The following is a 20,051-nucleotide window of genomic DNA, read 5'->3' as shown; positions in this document are numbered from 1 at the left end:
TCCAACCTTCAAATCCAATTGCTTTCTATGCTTATCTGCAGCTTTCTTATGCTTATCTTGGGATCTCTGTATGGCTGTCCGGACCTATGCAAAGGCCGTATCCAAATTCCTTACATACTCATTTGTTGCAAATATCTCATCTTTCGTGCGAAGGATAGGTGGCAAAATAATCTTGCCATAAACAATCTCAAAGGGTGCCTTGCCCGTAGAAGTATGCACTGTATTGTTGTAAGCAAACTCTACCAGTGACAAATACTTCTCCCAATCTAATTTGCGATCAGCCACATAGCATTTCAAAAGATCAAGCACTGCTTAATTTGCAATCTCACTCTACCCATCTGTCTCTAGATGATATGCAGAAGAGAAATTCAGCTTCGTTCCCATGTTATCAAACAATGCTTGCCAAAACAAACTTGTGGTGCGAGGATCACGATCCCCCACAATCGTCTTTGGCATACCATGATGCTTGAAAACCTGTGCCATAAATATTTTTGCCATATGCTCTGACTTTATGGTCTTCCATACCGGAATAAAATGTGCCTGCTTACTGATGGTAATACTCTCCCAAGACTGATTCGAAATCGGCAACGGTTGACCGTTGAAGCAACCCCGGAGTCTTATGCCTGTCAAACTTAACTTTCTGGCAAACCATGCATTGGCGCACATAGTCATCTATGTCTTTACACATTCCTGGCCAGAAAAAGTATCTCTCCAAAGCCTGTATAGTGGCAAGGATTCCTCTATGCCCTCCATAAGGCGGTGCATGGCATTCATCCATCACTTTCTGCCTCAAATCCTTATGTACACATAAGCGACTATGAAACATCAAATACCCATCACGTATGGAGTAATTCGGGGCTGCTAAACCCTGCTGAAAACCAGCCCATATATGCTGAAAATCATCATCTGTATGATAAGAATTTCACATATCTGATAAATCCTGATGATAGGCTATTGTAATAGCACTTACTTGAGGCCTTCGGGATAGTGCATCGGCCACTACATTCTTCTTACCACGTGAAACCGGCCTTCAGAAATTTGACGGGCAGTGTCGCACACAAAACACTTCAACACCATCGAGGACCTAGAAAAGGAAAACAAACAGGGGAGCTAGAGTGCTCCTGCAAATAGTACACGGGCACCGATTGGCCCCAAAACGCAGTGGCGCCCCTTGCGGTATTTCTTTACTTGATTAAATTTGAGTACAAAGTACAACTTCTAAAATCCTCCACCAATAGGATCCCTTATAGTTTCACCCTGGTCTTCCACATGAGTGCTTAGTAGGCCTTACCCCATGTCTTCTTCGTCAAGAACCATTCGCAAAGCCTTAACCCTTGATCTTTGTCTTCAAAAAGCCTTCAAGCTAAGTGTTCGACGACCTCATACACATTCAAGGCTCAAGACTTGCTAGCCGGCACCTCTCGTGGCGCCCATGCTCTCTTGTAAGTCTACCTTAGATGTGTCCCATGATCCAAGTCCTTTCACTAGCTAGCCAAGACACTTTTCATAGCACCCTTGCTCTCTTCGTAAGGAGATAAAATCGGCTTTCAAAAGAGCTTCCATCATGGCCTTCCAAACACTGTAGCACTCCAAGACGAACAGATTTTTGTCTCCATAAAGGCTCATGCTGCAGCCCTCTGTGCGTCTGACCATGAAAGGACTCTGTAGTCTACCTCTTAGCCACCTCTCGCCTTCTCAGCCAGTCTCGAGAGCATAGATCCAGAGAGTGCCAAGCAGCCTCTTAAGCTCACGAGGCCCGGTGCAACTCTAGCACAAGGTAGATGAAAGCGCATGTGAAAAGAAGGGAGGGGGGGGGCGAAGGTGATGATGACGATGCCGGCTTGTTCCACGCTGCAGAAAGCCGCCCGCCTGGCTGCTTCCACACACGCAGCCGCCACCAGCATTATGCCTGCTCCACGTCCGCCAGCACCCGCCTGGCTCACTGCTGTGTGCCCATCCCTTGCACCGCCTTCCCAAACATGCGGTACGCCTGCTTGCTTTTTGGCGACTGGCTGCTGCCGTGCACCCCCAACCACGATGCCTTGCTTTTTACCAGGCTACCTCTCTCTTCTCGCCGGCGCCAACACCATGGACATGGCCTTGTCTTGCCTACAGCGGTGCCTCGGTTGCTGTGTGCCAACGACCATGTTTGCTTGTGCTCTCTGGCGACCAGCTATCCAAGAAGGAGCAACCACACGCCTCATCGAATTCCGCCACCCTTCTTTATAAGGAGGCGCCCCAGCCTGCTTTTCTCCAAAAACTAAAAGCAATAGTTTAAAAAAAATGCATCCTTTATTATTTTAAATCATCCAAGGTTTTAAACCCTCATAAACTTTAAATCCTTTTGTCCTCTTGGCCACACATGGGTTTCTTCTCGATTCCAAGCTGATGCCGTTCACACTGTCCATCCCGTGCCCGTGCCCACTTGCTTATGCCCTTCATAGAGTCTCGAAGTGTTAGCTCAGGTTGCTGCAGACTTTGAGCTCAACCAAACCATGCCATTCCAAAGGAGATCAACTCCACAAATAGCATCATCTCAATATCCAATTGACCAATCCTATGGTCAAGAACAGCCTTAACAATATGACAAAGATCAATGTCCCAATCTTCCTCAGTCATACCTTAGTTCCAAAGGCAAAAACCATCTCTATTACCCATAGATGTAGACAGAGTTATCCATAGTTGCAGTTATAGTTCATGGTGCGGCCGACTGTGAACCATACCCAACTTTACCATCTCATGTGACTAGTACACAATATCATAGAAGTCCCATAAGCGTACTGTCAACCTCCAGTACCTTCAGGTGAATACAAAGATGTCACCAAGCAACTCCTAGATGACAACTGAGTGTGTCTGTAACAAGGAAGCGGAGGTGCTACCCCCCTCTTGAGCATCAAGCAATGCTCTAGACCCTAGCTCTGCTGAACCTGAATGAGCCGTCGCAAGAGTTGGCTCCAACTCACAGGCATCAAGATAAAGCTGCAATACCTGAGGTGAATCTGCTAAGCCACCCTCCTCCATCCACTTCGCATCCATCGGTGAACAGTTCTTGAACTTCACAAGACAGGGACGGGAAACTTTACCTTGTACCTTTCTTTCCTTATGTGCCAGTATCTGCTCGGGAATAAGAACCTCATCAAGTTCCTCCACTTCCGGCTGAGCCTCATCTATTACATCCTCAGGCACCCAAAACCCGCTTGTACTCCACCCAAGTGGTAAGCACAAGTCCCCAATGAAGCATAGTAGACCACCACTGCTAAACATAGAAAGAAGCTACCTTCCGAACCAATGAAGCCTCCGTGAAGATACCACCGGTGACAAAGTGTCAAAAGCCATAGCCTTCAACCAATCTCTTGCACCATAACACTTCAGCTGCTTCTTGTTCCTGGCTCACTACTTCCTGTCCTTGGTGTCTTTTCTCCTGAGCTTCATCTTTAGCTTTTGCTCTTCACCTCATATAGGCAAAGACACATAATCTTGCACTGTCTCCTAACACTTCCTTTTCACTTTCCACATGTTGAGGCTTTTGATGTGACAACCACAGGCTCGCCTCCTTGAGAAAGTCGACGATATCCCAGCAATGGAACCATGAAACCGGCCTTCAGAAATTCCCGTGCCCATGCCCACTTGCTTACTATCCAAAGAAAAGCACAAGGTCGTAACACCAAGAGTATGTAAAATCTGAAAATGAAACATAGATAGGAACTTGGAAGTTTGCCCATCTCATATGTTTCTCAGATAGCTGAATCTGTGTAAGAAAATACCGTAGACTCTCATGATCAGTCTTAACGGTAAATTCAGCTCCCAAAAGATAATGCTTCCACATCGTGAGAGCATGAATCACTGCCAATAACTCTTTCTCGTAAACCTGCAAGTAGAGTTCGGCATGTTGCAACCGACGGCTCTCATATGCCAGTGCATGGCCTTCTTGGTTCAACACTGCACCAATACAACTCCCACATGCATCACATTCCACCGAGAAAGGTTTATGCAAATCTGGAATGATTAACACCGGTCCAGTCATGATTGCTTCCTTTAACTTAAGAAAGGCATTCCTTTGCTTGTCACCCCAGTGAAAAGTAGCGTTCTTCTTTGTTAAATCATGCAAAGGTGAAGCAATCTCGGCGAAGAGCTTAATAAACCGGCGATAATATGAGCATAATCCCACAAAGCTCTTGATCTCATGTAAATTCTTCAATTCTGGCCAATCTTTTATAGCCTGCAACTTGGGGGGATCCATACGTACCCCATCGTTGGATATAATATGACCAAGGTAATGAATTTCAACCAAGGAAAAATCACTCTTCTTGCCATTAATGTAGAGCTTATGGCGACGAAGCTCTTCAAACACTATGGCCAAATGCTCCTTATGATGCTCTTCATGTATAGAGAACACAATGATGTCATCAAAGAAAGTACCTGTGAACTTTCTATTGGATTTGAAGATACGATCCATCATACAATTAAATGTGGCAGGAGCATTAGTAAGTCCAAACGGAACCATCAAGAACTCATAAAGTCCAAACTGCATACGAAAAGCAGTTTTGTGAATATCCCGAGGGGCCACCCGTATATCTGATGATATCCACTCTTAAGATCGATGCGGCTAAAACATACTACACCCTCCAACCTATCCAAAATATCATCGATACGTGGTATCAGAAACCTGTTCTTTATCGTCACCTTGTTAAGGGCACGATAATCCACACACATCCTGTACGTCCCGTCTTTCTTTTGCACCAGCAACACAGTTGAGCAATAAGGAGATGAACTAGGGCGTATCAACCCTTTCTCAAGCAAGTCATTAACGTGCGCCATAATCTCTTCTTGCTGACTTTCTTGCACTCACCCTGTAAGGAGGTCTATTCGGGGGCGTACTCCCAAGTATCACATCAATACGATGATCCTCGGGACACAGCCCAAAATCATTGCGTTTACCCCCCGGCTTCTTAGACGAGTTTCCCTTTGTATCTTAGGCATCTTTCTGCTCACTTTTAGAGGGCTGTCCACCCTTTTTCTGGCCATAACCAGCCCGTCTCTTGCCCTTAAATGAATCTGAATTTGACTTGTTTTTAATCCACTTCATATGCAAATTTTCAGCTATGAGTGCCAAGTTTATCGATTGTTGAAGAGTCTGATTTGGGTACACCTGTAAGCTCTCTTGAATGATGGGGTGCAAACCTAATTCAAACTTCCGTTTCTTCTCCCCATTAGTGTCATGTGCACAGTGTGTATCTACCATGTGCTATACGCATGCAAGACTAGTTTCAAGGCTTGGGGAAGCTTGGAACTAGGCAGGCTGATTGACGAGCTGAGTTAGGGAAATACTAACGGGCGGGCACCCAAGTATGGACGGGCGGGCGGCCAAGTGTGGACGCCCGATGACCGGCCAAGAGCCTATAAAAGGGTGGCCAAGGTTAGTTATTGGAATATAGAGAGTCTCGCGAGTTTGTGAGAGCTCTATGGTCTTGGAGCCTGGATCTAGTGCAGACGTGCACCTGCTTTAAGCAGCCGAGGCCGACAGCAGTCTCGAGGCCCGCGAGGGCAGCTTCGTGGCGGTATGGGACGTCGCGAGGAGGAGATTGGTCGGTACGTCATCCTAGTTAGCTCAGCTCGTGGCTCGGTGGGGACAGCCAAGACTGTGGGCTCGCCCACGGCTGTCATGGTTGGGAGAAGAGTCAGGCCTACACCCCCTTGCTTGTTTGTTTGTTCGTTTGTTTGCAAGATTCGAGTTTCGAACCAAGATCGATCACGAGGGGATCCGTGGGGATTTGACAGTGGTATCAGAGCATACCTCGTGAACGAGCAAGTCTGTAGGTGGAGAAGAAGAGGTCGAAGAACGGTATGTGTTAAAAAGCTTGCTGTTTTTTCTGTGCATACTGCAGTTATCAGATTTGGTATGTGTTTTTTCTTCATCAAAGACACCCATGTTGATGGGGAGGTGGTAGTCTAAGTAGGGTTGATTGCTTTGCAAAGAAGAGGCATGTTTGTGTGTGCAGTCATATGCATGAACTGCAGGGAGAGAAACAGAAAAAAACGCAAGTTTGCTTTTCGTTGTTTTTTGGTGAACGAGAGAGAGAGCGAGAGACGTGCTGGATCGCTTATACGCGGGCAGATTGATGCGTTGGCACGTTTGCAGGCAGTGGTTACCGGCGGGCTGAAGGCGCCTAAGGCTAGGCGGCCAAGCGACCAGGCCACGTGGCCTTGTGGCCCGACTAGCGTAGCCAGCCCAGGCGGCGCCTAGGCCAAGCAGGCCGGCGCCCAGCCCAGACTGCGTCGCCAGTCCGGGCAGCACCCAGGCCAGCCCAGGCCTGCGTAGGCGCTCCAGCCAGGCAGGCGGCCGATTCTGTGTTGGTAGGCGGCCCAGCGCAGGTGACGCCAGCAGCCGCCAGGTGAGTTGGCCGACGGGAGACGCCTGTAGCCCGGTGGGTGACGCCAGCAAATTAGGAGGGAAGCGAAAAAAAAACACAAGGAAAGCATTCGTTTTTTTTAGTGCTTTCGTTTTTTGTTTTTTTTAGGGGAGTTTAAAATTTTTTTTAAAGGTTTAAAAGTCCTCTCCTCTCCAAGGTTTCCAAGGTGTTTTATTTTTTAAGACAATAGAATATATATATCCATATATATATATATATATATATATATTTATATTTATATTTATATTTATTTATTCAAGAAAAAAAAACACAAAAGCTAAAGCAAAAGCTAAGCCTAGCTTATGGAGATGTTTGGGCTTTTGGGAAACCTTTATAAACCCCCTCAAGTGGGCTTCTTGCCACACATCTCTCAAGTTCTCAAGTTTTCAAGCTCTCAAGTTCTCGTGCACTTTTGTTGTGCAAAGATCGAATTTTCTCTCCACGTACCCTCTTCACAATGTCGACCCAAGAATCAGAGTTGGAGCCCCTTGTGGAACGCGAAGGCTTGCCGGCTACGGAAGGTACCGATGCCGATCTTTTTGACGATTTTGTGTCAAAATCAGATTTCCAAGAGTTCAAAGTAGCTCTCGAAGCTTCTTCGACAGAACGTCAGGCACAAATCGCAGCCCAGATGCAAGCTTTGCAGAACTCCATCGCTCTATTGACCACTACCCTCTCTACTTTCTCGGGTATGGATACCTTGGCTTCAGCTTTAGGCCCCAATATTACTCCGAAACCGTTCGGGGGTGAGCAAAAGCAGCGAACCAAGGAGATCGTGGACACGTGGCTACATAAGTGGCAAGTTCACTTTCAGTTTCATCCATATAATGATGGAAAGAAGATCCAATTAGCAGCAGGTTTCTTGTCCGGCAAAGCTTTGCTTTGGTGGAAGGAACTCAACCCTAAGCCAACGACTTGGGTACAATTTGAAGATATCTTCAAGAAAGAATTCCTCAAGAAAGAGGATGATTATGATGTTGTTGCCCGGTTTTCAGCTTTGACCATGACCTCTCGCAGCACCTCACTTATGAGGTCTATCTCCAGAAGTTTCGTGACTTGCAGATGAAAGCTACAAAGATGGATCCCACTACTCTTTTGGGGTCTTTCGTAGCTGGTTTACCAGTCTCGTACCGATTACACGTAAAAAATAACAAATGTAAAACTTTGGACGAGGCCATTCATTTAGCTCGTATCTATGATGATACGATGGTCTCTTCCAAGTCGAAACCCGTTACCGAGCAGGGGAACAAGCATAAAAGAAAGTTCTCCGCACCTATGGCTAACACGACTGAAGGCAAGTCTTCGGACCAACCTTCGAAGAATACAAGTTCGACACCAGCCAAGAAGAAAAGGCTCCTTAGGGCTTTGAAGCTCAAGAAAGAAGGACGTTCTTTTATCTGCGAAGAAAAAGGACACATGCGTAACGAGTGCCCAAAGCAAAAGGGTACCAAGTCAAACGCACGACCCAAGCCAAAGGCAGCTAACCAGTTGTCTTTGACAGGTACGTCAATTACTGTACTTTCTCGCTGATTGTCTGTTCAATTCTAAGGTATTTGGTTTGCATGATCTTCTCCGAGTTTATGGAGAAGTGAATGGCCATAAAATTCACATTCTTTTAGACCCTGGTAGTTCGCATAACTTTGTTAACTACAAACTTGTGCAGAAATTGAGTCTTGATACGACACTTAGCGACCATACCTATGAGGTACGTCTACCTGCGGGAAGACAAGTTTGGGATCGCAAGGTGGAGATGCTTCCAATCCAGATTCAGGACTACAAAGATACTCTCGAATGCTATGTTATGCATCTGGAAAATGTAGACTTGTTATTAGGGATTGAGTGGTTTAAGACTCTTGACGTCCAGATAGATTGGTCTAGTCATATTTTTTCTTTTCAGCATAGGAACACCAAGTATAGTATTTTAGGTGATTGTATCCATCCCTCTCAGGGACCTCTTGTAAATACAATTGATTTTGAAAATATAATGGATTCTTCTTTGTATACCGCTTTCCCTTGTGTATTGATTCCACTTTCTTCTTTTCTCATCCCTTCCATGGATGTGAATGAATTAAGTGTGTTTGAAAGCAAAGAATTACAGAAGATACTTCATTCATTTCAAGATGTATTTCCTACGGAACTGCCATCGGGTTTACCACCTGAACGGGCAATAGATCATCGTATTGACTTGATCCCTGGTGCGATCCGTCTAAGTAAATCACCTTGGGGTGCACCTGTGTTGCTTAGGAGAAAGAAGGATAATACTTGGAGAATGTTACGACCCTGTGTTTTTCTCTGGACAAGATGCAGGTGTGCACGGGGACATGGTTGACAGTGTGAATGGCATCAGGTGGGAGTGAAGATGGAAGCCCATGTGTGGACAACCCCATGTGTGAAAGGGGGCAAAGAAATTTTAACTTAAAAGGTTTTAAAAACCTTTAAAGTCATTTTTAATGCCTTTATGAAGAAAACATGGCCCATAAGCTATTTTGGGGCCACGTGTGCTTTTTGGGAAGAAGAGGGGCTGGCAGGCAAGGAGGCGCCTATCCCTAGATGAGGCACGTGTGCTTTTTGGGGCCACGTGTGAGCTTTTTGGTAAAAGAGGGGCTGTCGGGCAAAAAAAGGAGGAGGCGCCTATCTTTTGAGGTGGGTGTGCTTTTCCAGTCAGGAGGGCTGCTCATCTGGATATACAGGCAGCCAGCGCTGAAGATCTGGGCTTTTTGCTGCATACTGAACTGGTACTGAACTGGCCGTACAGGGTAGGTGGCGGATGTGGCTGCAGGCGCCTACTGTGCAGGTACAGCGTACGGATGCTGATGGTACTGGCGGCGGCTGCTGCAGATTGGCTGGCGGCTGGTCCAGGTGGTAGATGCAGGCCTGTACGGACAGCAGGAAGGAACTGTTGGCGGGCTGCCCTACAGGGTCTATAGACGCAGCTGAGTGTCTTCCTGTGCTTGCTTTTTGGGTGAAAGCAGTGGGACTGCACATGCGCCTTGACTCTCTTTTTCCCTCCCTTGCTTGCTATGAAACGCCCAATAGCACTGGTGCTTTTTGGAGGGGGCGTGTTTTTGCAGAAGACAAGGGCTGGTTTTTCTTGACATAAAGGTGAACAAGGGCTGGATATTCATGAACATAGACATCATGTCGATGGCGTTCAACTGATGGAACTTTCAGCTTCTCTATGCTTGGATTCGGGACTGTTTTGAAACTGTTTATGGGCTGTTTTTGCTTGGCTGCAAATTCAGCTATGTACTTGGGTTTTTGGCTGCAAGTACAGGTCATTTGGTTATGTTTCTTGGCATGGGAGTGATGCAAGCTCGCATGGCTGTGTGCTCATGGAGCAGATTGTTTTCTCTTGCTAGAAAGGAACAGTGGGACCTACATATATGGGCATCTTTATGTTGCCAGATGTTTCATGAGGGAACAGGTAACTAGATGTATGGAAACAGGACAGTAGTTTCAAAGGGAAACAGGCCTAAGGGTTTCATGTGGAAACAGGTCGTAGGTTTTCTCCAAGAGACATGTTTTTGGGTTTCTCCAGGAGATAGGTCACATGCAGGCATAAGGTACAAGACTGGACACATGTTTGGTACAGCCTTGCTACTGATATGACAGGGGACAGGGAATCCATGACAGAGATGGATAGTACCCTTGGAAGGTAGAGAGGGTTTGTACAGGTGTGTTGACTGTATGGTATGCTGTGCCGTGATACTCTTGAGAGACAGTTTGGGAGTCTGTGTTGTGATGCAGAAGCACTGGATGTGTCAGGGTGTGATGGTGTTCATAGTGTGAGAGGCTATGGATGGTTGTGGCAGCCTTGATCATGAGGAGCACTCTAGCTCCCCCTGTTTGTTTTCCTTTTCTAGGTCCTCAATGGCGTTGAAGTGTTTTATGTGCGAGTGATTGTTTGTTTGTGTCACCGCCCTTTGGTTTCTGAAGGCCGGTTTACGAGAATGTGTATAGATTACAAGCGATTGAACAAGCTGACCATTAAGAACCGTTATCCTCTCCCTAGATCAGATAACCTAATTGACCGGTTAGCAGGAGCGAAATATTTCACGAAGATAGATTTACGTACTGGCTATCACCAGATACGTATTCATGAAAGGCATGTCGAAAGAACCGCCTTTCGGACTAGGTATGGCCATTACGAGTTTCGGGAAATTTGTGGTGGTGTTCCTGGATGATATTTTGATATATAGTCGTACTCTTGAGGATCATGTCAGACACCTCATGATTGTCTCATCTATTTTGAGACAGAATCAACTATATGCTAAGTTAAGTAAATGTGAGTTCTTTATGACCGACATCATTTACTTGGGACACAAGATCACTCAAGATGGGTTGAGCATTGACTATGACCGAGTTCAGAAGGTTTTGGACTCGCCTATACCACGAACAGTGAAACAACTTCGTTCTTTTCTCGGTTTTGTAGTTTTTCTTTGGAAATCTGTACGGGAGTACTCTCAGCTCACACTACCGATGACCGACTTATTGAAAGGTCGTGGACGTAAGTCAAATCAGCCTATCACTTGGAATAACGATTTGGATATGGCCTTCAGACTTTTGAAAGATAAAGTCAAGGAAGCACCTATCTTAGCATTGCCTGATCCTAGTCGGCTTTATGTTCTTGAAACTGATGCCAGTGACTATGCTATTGGGGCTGCTTTATTTCAAGATGGTAGACCGGTTGCTTTTGAAAGTAAAAAGCTAGACGACACTCAATCTCGTTGGCCAACCCTTGAGAAGGAGCTTTATGCTGTGATTCATGCTCTCAAGGTTTGGAGACATTATTTATATGGCTCCAAGTTTGTGGTATTGACTGATCATCAGTCAATCAAGTATGTGTGTGATGCGGATGATTTGAGAGGAAGGAAAGCTCGTTGGGCAGAGTTAATGCAAGATTTTGATTTTGAGATCCGTTATCGGAAAGGGTCCATGAATAGTATTGCAGATGCGCTTAGTCGGATTAGAGAGGTGAATTCTTTGTCGTTCACCGAGATTTCTACTGACTTATTTCAGTCATTGAGAGGGCTTTGCAGGACTGATAGTTATTTTGGTCCATTTTGGCAGAAGATCCAGGACGAGAGCTCATTGATTGACCAAGACTCGATGACTGAGCAGTCTACCATTCAGGCTGCAGGAGGCCAGTGGATGATTCGGAATGGTTTACTGTTCCGTAATGACAAAATTTGTGTACCACACATCTTGGACATTAGGTCCAAGATTCTTAAAGAGTGTCACGACGCCCCTTCTGCTGGACACCCTGGGGTACACAGGACACTATCATTAGTGAAACACACTTTTTATTGGCCAAAGATGAAAGGGTATGTAGAAGATTAGGTTCTCAAGTGTCAAATTTGTCAGGCAAATAAAGCTAAACGCTTTAGACAGGCTGGGTTGTTGCATCCTTTGCAAATCCCAGGTAATAAATGGGAAAGTATTTCCATGGATTTTATTACCGGATTTCCAAGAACACATCAAGGCCACGATTCTATTTGGGTTGTGGTAGATCGCTTGACAAAAATGGCTAGATTTTTACCGACCCGGAAGACTATTACAGCTACGCAATTAGCTCGGCAGTTTATCGAGCAATTGTTTAGACTGTACGGGTTACCGCAGGACATAGTCAATGATAGGGACTCTAAGTTTACGAGTGATTTTTGGAAACTTGTTTTTGAGAAGTTGGAAACAACTTTGAATTTGAGTTCCTCAGATCATCCTCAATCTGATAGCCAGACTGAAAGAGTGAATCAGATTTTGGAGGATATGCTTCGAGCATATGTATCCAAAAGACAGAGTTCATGGGAGGATTATCTTCCTATGTTAGAATTTGCATATAACAGTACTAAGCATACGAGTACAAGGTTTAGTCCTTTCATGCTTATGTATGGTTTTCAACCTAGATCACCTGTTACAGTAGGATTCTCGGGACTTCAGCATGATGCAGCACGTAATTTTTTGCAAGATATGCAGGAAATGTTACAAGTTGCGAAGGAATCTATTAGAAGTGCTCAAGACCGAGACAGGTTTTATTCTAATAGACATCATTCATCTAGAGAGTTCTCTGAAGGAACGATGGTGTATTTGCGAGTTTCGAAAGATACCGAGACTTTACGGACAGGTAGGTCTCCGAAATTATCCCCTAGATACTGTGGACCATTTCGTGTTACACGACGGATTGGTTCAATTGCATATGAATTGGATTTGCCTTCTCATGTGAAAGTTCATCTTGTATTTCATATCAATAGACTTAAGGAAGTACTGGGTGGAGCAGATCAATTAGTTACTCCTCAAGAAATTATAGATGTCCAGGACATGACATTTGTTCCGCACAAACCTGAAAAGATTCTTGGATTTCGTGAACGAAGATTGCGTCATACGCTTATCACGGAATACAAGATCAAGTGGAAGGATCGTGTTGAGGACGACACTACATGGGAGACATTGACTACTCTTCAGAGAGATTACCCTGGCTTTTTAGTGAGCTCAGGAGTGAGCTCTTAGAGGAAGAGGAGTATGTCATGTGCACAGTGTGTATCTACCATGTGCTATACGCATGCAAGACTAGTTTCGAGGCTTTGGGAAGCTTGGAACTAGGCAGGCTGATTGACGAGCTAAGTTAGGGAAATACTAACGGGCGGGCACCCCAATATGGACGGGCGGGCACCCAAGTGTGGACGCCCGATGACCGGCCAAGAGCCTATAAAAGGGTGGCCAAGGTTAGTTATTGGAATATAGAGAGTCTCGCGAGTTTGTGAGAGCTCTATGGTCTTGGAGCCTGGATCTAGTGTAGACGTGCACCTGCTTTACGCAGCCGAGGCCGACAGCAGTCTCGAGGCCCGCGAGGGCAGCTTTGTGGCGGTATGGGACGTCGCGAGGAGGAGATTGGTCGGTACGTCATCCTAGTTAGCTCAGCTCGTGGCTCGGTGGGGACAGCCAAGACTGTGGGCTCGCCCACGGCTGTCATGGTTGGGAGGTGAGTCAGGCCTGCACCCCCTTGCTTGTTTGTTTGTTCGTTTGTTTGCAGGATTCGAGTTTCGAACCAAGATCGATCACGAGGGGATCCGTGGGGATTTGACAATTAGAAAGAGACATAAAGGGAGTAACTTTCAGCAATACCTTCCAGTACTTAGCTATATATGTCTGCAATGTCTCCCCTTCATCCTGCTTCAACTAATCCCACTCTTTGCGTACATTCTTGGCAAAGTTTGGAGGCAAGAATTGAGCATAAAACTGAATTTTGAAGTCATCCCATGTGCGGGCAGCACTTGCATCCAAAAGCTTAGCCATCCACCAATCACTAGCTGTCTCTTTGAGATGCATACCCACATGCTTGAGTTAAGCCTTCTCAGAGAAATCTTCATTGCAAAAAGCAATTTCAAACTGTCTCACAAAAGCAAGCGCCTTCGTAGTATCCATCTTGCCATAGAAGTTCTCAAACTTTACATCTTTGTCTCCTGACTTGAACTCTCGGCTTTTCTTTTTAGAATGAGACTTGTCTCTAGCCCCATGTCTAGACTTAGGAGACTCATGCCTGGTTCTCTTCCCACGTACTCCAGACACGCTCCTGGAGTGGTGAGAATCTTCACTTGAAGAATGCTCTCGGCGTAAAGATGCATAACGGTGACGAGGATCTACATCTCCTGATGTGCTGGAATCTGCATGTGCTTCCACGCGGGGAGTCCTTTTTGTACCTGCATCACCCAATGTTAGAATATGCAACAGAGATGAAGACAAAATCTGAGAACACAAGAGCAAGTACAGTGCAGAAAAATCCAGCAAGAGAGAGAGGCATGTAACTCTTGCTCTATATACACAAGAAAATCCCGAAAACCTAATACAACAAGTGGGGGGCCATGGGGCCATTTTATATGGCCCCACATGTGCAGTCGGCCAGTAGTAGGACAGCTGACAGCACCCATATAGACACCCGACTGCTGCATCTCAAGTCGGCCAGCATCAAACAGTCGGCCTTCACACGTGTGAAGTTGGCCAGCAGCGCAGAGAGAAGAAGGGAGCAGTAGGACAGCCGACAGCACCCATATAGACACCCGACTGCTGCATCTCAAGTCGGCCAGCATTAAACAATCGGCCTTCACACGTGTGAAGTGGGCCAGCAGCAGAGAGAAGCAGGGAGCAGTCGGCCAATGTCTGAATACACAGTCCTGCAGTCGGCCAGCATACAGAGGTAGCCAACATGCACAGAACACCCTCCCACTGCAAAAAAAATAGAAAAAATATGGAGAGTGGGAAAAAATGAGAAAACACCTAATCCGGGCAGGCACACCCACAACACATTCCCTGGTGTAAATGTACAGACAGGAGATGACTTCTAACACCCAATACATCCTTTTTGCCTTTCAAATAAGATCCCATATAGACACCTGACTGCTGCATCTCAAGTCGGCCAGCATCAAACAATCGGCCTTCACACGTGTGAAGTTGGCCAGCAGCAGAGAGAAGAAGGGAGCAGTAGAACAGCCGACAGCACCCATATAGACACCCGACTGCTGCATCTCAAGTCGGCCAGCATTAAACAGTCGGCCTTCACACGTGTGAAGTCGGCCAGCAGCAGAGAGAAGCAGGGGCGGCCAGTGTCTGAATACACAGTCCTGCAGTCGGCCAGCATACAGAGGTAGCCAACATGCACAAAACACCCTCCCACTACAAAAAAAATAGAAAAAAATATGGAGAGTGGGAAAAAATGAGAAAACACTAATCCGGGCAGGCACACCCACAACAAAGACCCTGGTGTAAATGTACAGACAGGAGAGGACTTCTGACACCCAATACATCCTTTTTGCCTTTCAAATAAGATATGGCCAGGTCTTTAGGATCTTCACATCCCATCTCTGCTGCTTCAAAAGCTGCATCATCACCTTAGCCCTTCTTTTTCTTTTCATTCAAAACCCTTTGCACATCAGGGTCATTCTTGAGAGACCACAATTCAATTGTCTCCTCACGATAGCGTCTAACTTGATGCTTGAGAGCCTCTAGCTCTGAAAGTACATCGGCCTGGTCAGAATATGCACATTTAGCAGACCGCTGTGCATCTGAATGCTCACCAGACCCTGCTTGCATGCTCATGTTTCACAATCTGTATGCTCAACAAAATGCTTTCCATATGCCCAAAAATCGTCTTTCTCAAGCAAAGAAAGAAACCAATGCTCTGATACCGCTGTCACATACGGGCACGTGTATACGGAACCAATTCACTACCAAAACAGCATACATACATCAACCATTCCTAACATATACATGATTACCATCATTGTGAAACATTACATGAGCATATACATCCTGCAAACATAACCCAACTTGCACATGACATAGCACTAGGGACTGAAGTTGGGCCAGCCCCCCCTGAGGTATCTTTATTACCAACAGAAATATTTATATGTACAAGATGCGGTGCCCAAAGAGTACACTCATCCAGCCGACACCAGATTTATCCAACTGTGGAAACATAGGTAAACACATTACCTACAACTCCTCGGTCACCAACCAAGGTCGAGTGGTCACCAACCACTCCTGTTTGCAACACCCTCGGTCACCAACCAAGGTCGAGCAATCACCAACCGCTCCTGTAGAACACCCTCAGTCACCAACCAGGGTAGAGTAATCACCAACCACTCCTGTACTTTGATAAAGCGGTCACCAACCCTTAACAAGTTGCTGTCCCAAACCTACAAACCGGTAACCAGCCATGGTTTTGGCTCACTAGCCACCACCCACAGGTTCCACCAGATCACATCCCCAGGCCTGGTACTTGTCTAGGGACATGTTTGCTCAAGTTTCGTCGCGAGAAACCTCCTGCAAACCTGTAAAAACAGCCAATAATGGCCCTTTTAACAGTCGGCCAGCTCCTGTAGAGCCTCTGCTCACTCCGTCCAAGGCCTATTCTCAGCAGAGAAGCCCAAAAACAGTCCCAACAGCCATGCACAAGCTCCTGGAGCCAAATCGATCAGCCTGCAGCCCTTGTAGATGAAGTTGACCTGCCTTGTAGAGAGACCAGCCAGCCTTGGGACCCTTGTACTTCGCATGTATTCCACCTGTAGCTCATGTATATGAGTAAACTTTCTGTTTTTCCTGTCCACACAGCTCCTAACAGCCCACGATTTCCAGTTGAGTGCTCTACAAGTCAGGGCTTGCCCACTTTGGCCCTCCCACACCCAGAATAGCAACTCGTGAAGCTTTTTGGGAGTGCCCGGGTGCCCATCTCTCATATTTGGCCTTGGTTCATTAAAAATAGTCCACCCTGATGTGAACTCACTTATAAAATTATAAGTGTGTTCGCCCACACTTTAAGTGAATGTGAACCCTAACCCAATGGCCTTGGTTCATCTCTCATATTTGGCCTTGGTTCATTAAAAATAGTCCACCCTGATGTGAACTCACTTATAAAATTATAAGTGTGTTCGCCCACACTTTAAGTGAATGTGAACCCTACACCCAATAAACCTTAGTAACATGAAATAATGAATAAATTGGGTTAAGTGTGCACACTTACCACCTGCAAAACACATAAGGAAACCATGAGTCCCAAACAGGTGTGCACACGCGTATCCACGGGTTGTCCAAGCGTCCCCGATGCCCGTGGACATTCACAGGCAAAATACCAAGCAATGTCCAAGCATCGAAAACAAGTCAACCATGCATGTGCAATTCACATACATATGCTGATGCACAAACATAGTGGATGAAATCTCCCAACTTACATCTTGTACATCCAACTAGCCTGTTCACAAGCGCCGTCCACACAAGACCAAAAAGTACTCACCAGGGTAACCACCCTTCCATGAGTCCAGAGTCACTCACCAAGGTTACCACCCTTCCATGAGTTCATAAATCATGCCAGGAACTCACACCAGGATACCAATCCTTCCATGGAGCCCTTCCACATGTATTCAATCGTGACATCATTTCAGACGTCTGCCAGAGAAGTGGTGACACAGCTACCCCACCTGGCCATATAGTTGCCCGACTTGCCTGGCTGCCCGGATTGGTCCTGCACTATCCTGATGGGATGTGCCTGACTTGGGCATCCTGCCACTTGACTGATATAGGCTGATGTCTTGTGCCTGATGCCCCAGAAAAATTTGAAATCAAGTTAACACATCAACACTTGATAGAATGGTGTTAAGCAAGGGTTGAAGGAGAGAAAGAAGATCAGCCCTTAAATTGAGTAAAACCATGGAATTTGAGCCCAGACATTATTCTATTCACATTTTCTATTTCACAATACACACATGATTGCCCATACAGCCATATGCATAGTATATACATGATTGCTGCCCAGACCTACAACACATACACGTTAACTGCGCAGACCTCCACACAGCACATACACAATTGCTTCCTGGACCTCTGTACAGCACATACAAGGTTGCTGCCCGTACTTCCATACAATGCATACACAATTGCTGCCCAAACTGCCGTTCAGCACATACACAATTGTTCCCCATACCTCCACACAGAACATACACACATGCTGCCCAGACCTCCATACAGCACATACACAATTGCTGCCTAGACCGCCGTACAGCAGACAAAACCAACCAGCCCTCGACCTTCCACATCCGCTTCTTTACCACCTTCTCTGCTCCATGTCTTGGACGATGCCACATGGCTGGCTCCCTTCCACAAGTCCCCTTGGCATCTCCTTCTTTATCCATGTGGCCTAGGTTTGCCTATTGCTTAAAGCAAGTTGTAGAGAAAATCTGTTTGAACTACAATTACTGAAATTTATTTATTTTTAATCATGTTGTGATGAAAGTCCCCAAAAAAAAAAAAGATGAAACCTTAAATTATTTATTAAAAATAGAGTAGATTAGTGATTAAAAATATCTCAGTGGATACATATACGTGGTAAGACCTCTCTTTTGAGCTATAACTTGCAGCAAAAAGCTACAAAAACAAGGCGTCCCAAAAGTAAACACTCCTATTTTTCAAACACATGAAATTTTGCGTTTTTTATTGCATCTAGGCTGGCTCACTAGCTAACAAAACCTCTTAGGGAATATATAAACAAGGTGAGATCTCTAATAACACATAAGAAGTGAAGCATACATGGACAAACTTAAGGAACCAGATCCAAAGACCTCCAGTGATATTCAGTAAACAAATCTACATCAATTCCATGTGTGAATGGATTCCAGCGATATTAAATCCTTTGAGATCTAGCAATCCAGCTCATTTTATTTTATGAAAGCTTTTCAGTTTCAATTGCCATTCAACCACGGTAACACCCAATACTCCTTGCAGCAATCACTACTAGGATTTGGCTTCTTAGCTCACTAACTATGATCCCTTACGACGCAGGTCAAGTCTTGTATCCTGCCAATGCTAGCATAAACATGTGCCCAGCATGCACACACATCCTCTTCCTCCATCTGGAGGCACCCCAAGCTAGAAAGCCACTCAAAAAGGCACAATCCACCATGAACCAATGTCTTATACTCCTGGACTTGAGGTGTCCTTGGGCACTAGAACCATATCATCAAGCAAATCAAGTGTAGGGCCTCAACAAAAGAGAGGTTTACCATTTAGGCAATGTGAAATTGAAGTGTTTGTTTTGTGCGGGGTGTGGGTGGGTAGATGGGTGTATGTGGTGCTTTATTTTGGGGGGGGCGGGGGGGGGCAGGCAGGTGTTGTTTGTTCACCTCATGCACGTGCGCATGTCCCCAATACAATTTGGCTTCTTATAAGAATCTACTCTCATTCTTGTGCAACTCTTCCCCCACAGTTCACAACATTCTTATCTTCTTTAATTTCTAAAAATGCAGAAGTTTGCAATTTAAGATTAATTTCAATGTGTCCTACTGCCAAGAAACGCAAAGGAAGATCTTCCCGGCATGTTTTGAGAAAATGCCATGCAACAAGGGCAGAGAGAAAAACACTGTGCATTAAAAACAATAACCAAAAGTGTACTTGAGAAAAAATAGGGGAGGGGTTTTGTATTTTTAAGCAAATTGTTCTTTTTTTTTTGGGGTGTGCATACCTGATGGAGATGGAGGGGGGTGAAGGGAAGTAGGGGCCCCCATGGTGCAATTCTGCTGCTAACAGGTTGCTGAAGTGCTGGTTTCCAGAAGCCGCGGATGGGTGCAAAGGCGTGAGAATGCGCAGCTGGAAGCCCTCGCTGCCCTAAAAGGCGTAGAGAAGGTAGCAATCGCCATATCTGCCTCATGGCTCGCTATGGCACTGTCAGCTCATGATCGTTTTACATAGGCTTATTCCACACTCGGGCGCGCAGTTGTCTGCCCATCCACACTGGACCTCTAGTAGTAGAGGCTTCTTTTTAGGAAGCATACACCTCAATTTTACATGAAGCCAAAAAATGGAGGAAAAAATGAGTGCCTTTTTTAAAATTTAGTCATATGGCTCAATTCTTTTCAAAGGCACTCCATACTAGTGGTCTTGGTTTTTCAATCGACTAAAGGATAAGCTAACGCTACACTCTTTCTTGAACATTGCTTCCCCCTCCACATGCGTGCTGCCCTCATCAATATTCTTGCTAGCAGGCGTATTGAGGTTGGAAGTGAGTATGTATGTCTCGCCCCATTTAATGAAAAGACTTAATCCTCGAGAACATGCTTATCGAGGGTACGAGGTGGAAGTGAGCTTGTTTGTCACACACCCAAT

At 45.6% G+C, this 20,051-nt stretch overlaps 1 protein-coding gene across 1 annotated transcript in view; it reads right to left on the bottom strand.

Moving 5' to 3' along the window:
- The window catches only part of LOC147639836 (Ribosomal protein L35), a 33,218-nt gene extending 13,518 nt beyond the window's left edge, over positions 1 to 19,700 (bottom strand). Inside the window, exon 1 of the mRNA XM_086822559.1 lies at positions 19,411 to 19,700. Coding sequence (XP_086678685.1) covers positions 19,411 to 19,596 — 186 coding nt within the window. The 5' untranslated portion in view covers positions 19,597 to 19,700. The remainder of the gene's footprint in view (positions 1 to 19,410) is intronic.
- Positions 19,701 to 20,051: the final 351 nt, after the last annotated feature.

The sequence above is a fragment of the Cibotium barometz genome, chromosome 3 (genome assembly GCF_041138505.1).
Source record: "Cibotium barometz isolate CiBa-2024 chromosome 3, ASM4113850v1, whole genome shotgun sequence".
NCBI classification, from domain to species: Eukaryota; Viridiplantae; Streptophyta; class Polypodiopsida; order Cyatheales; family Cibotiaceae; genus Cibotium; species Cibotium barometz.
Note: the sequence above shows the minus strand (reverse complement) of the source record. Positions and strands in the feature narration are given on the sequence as shown.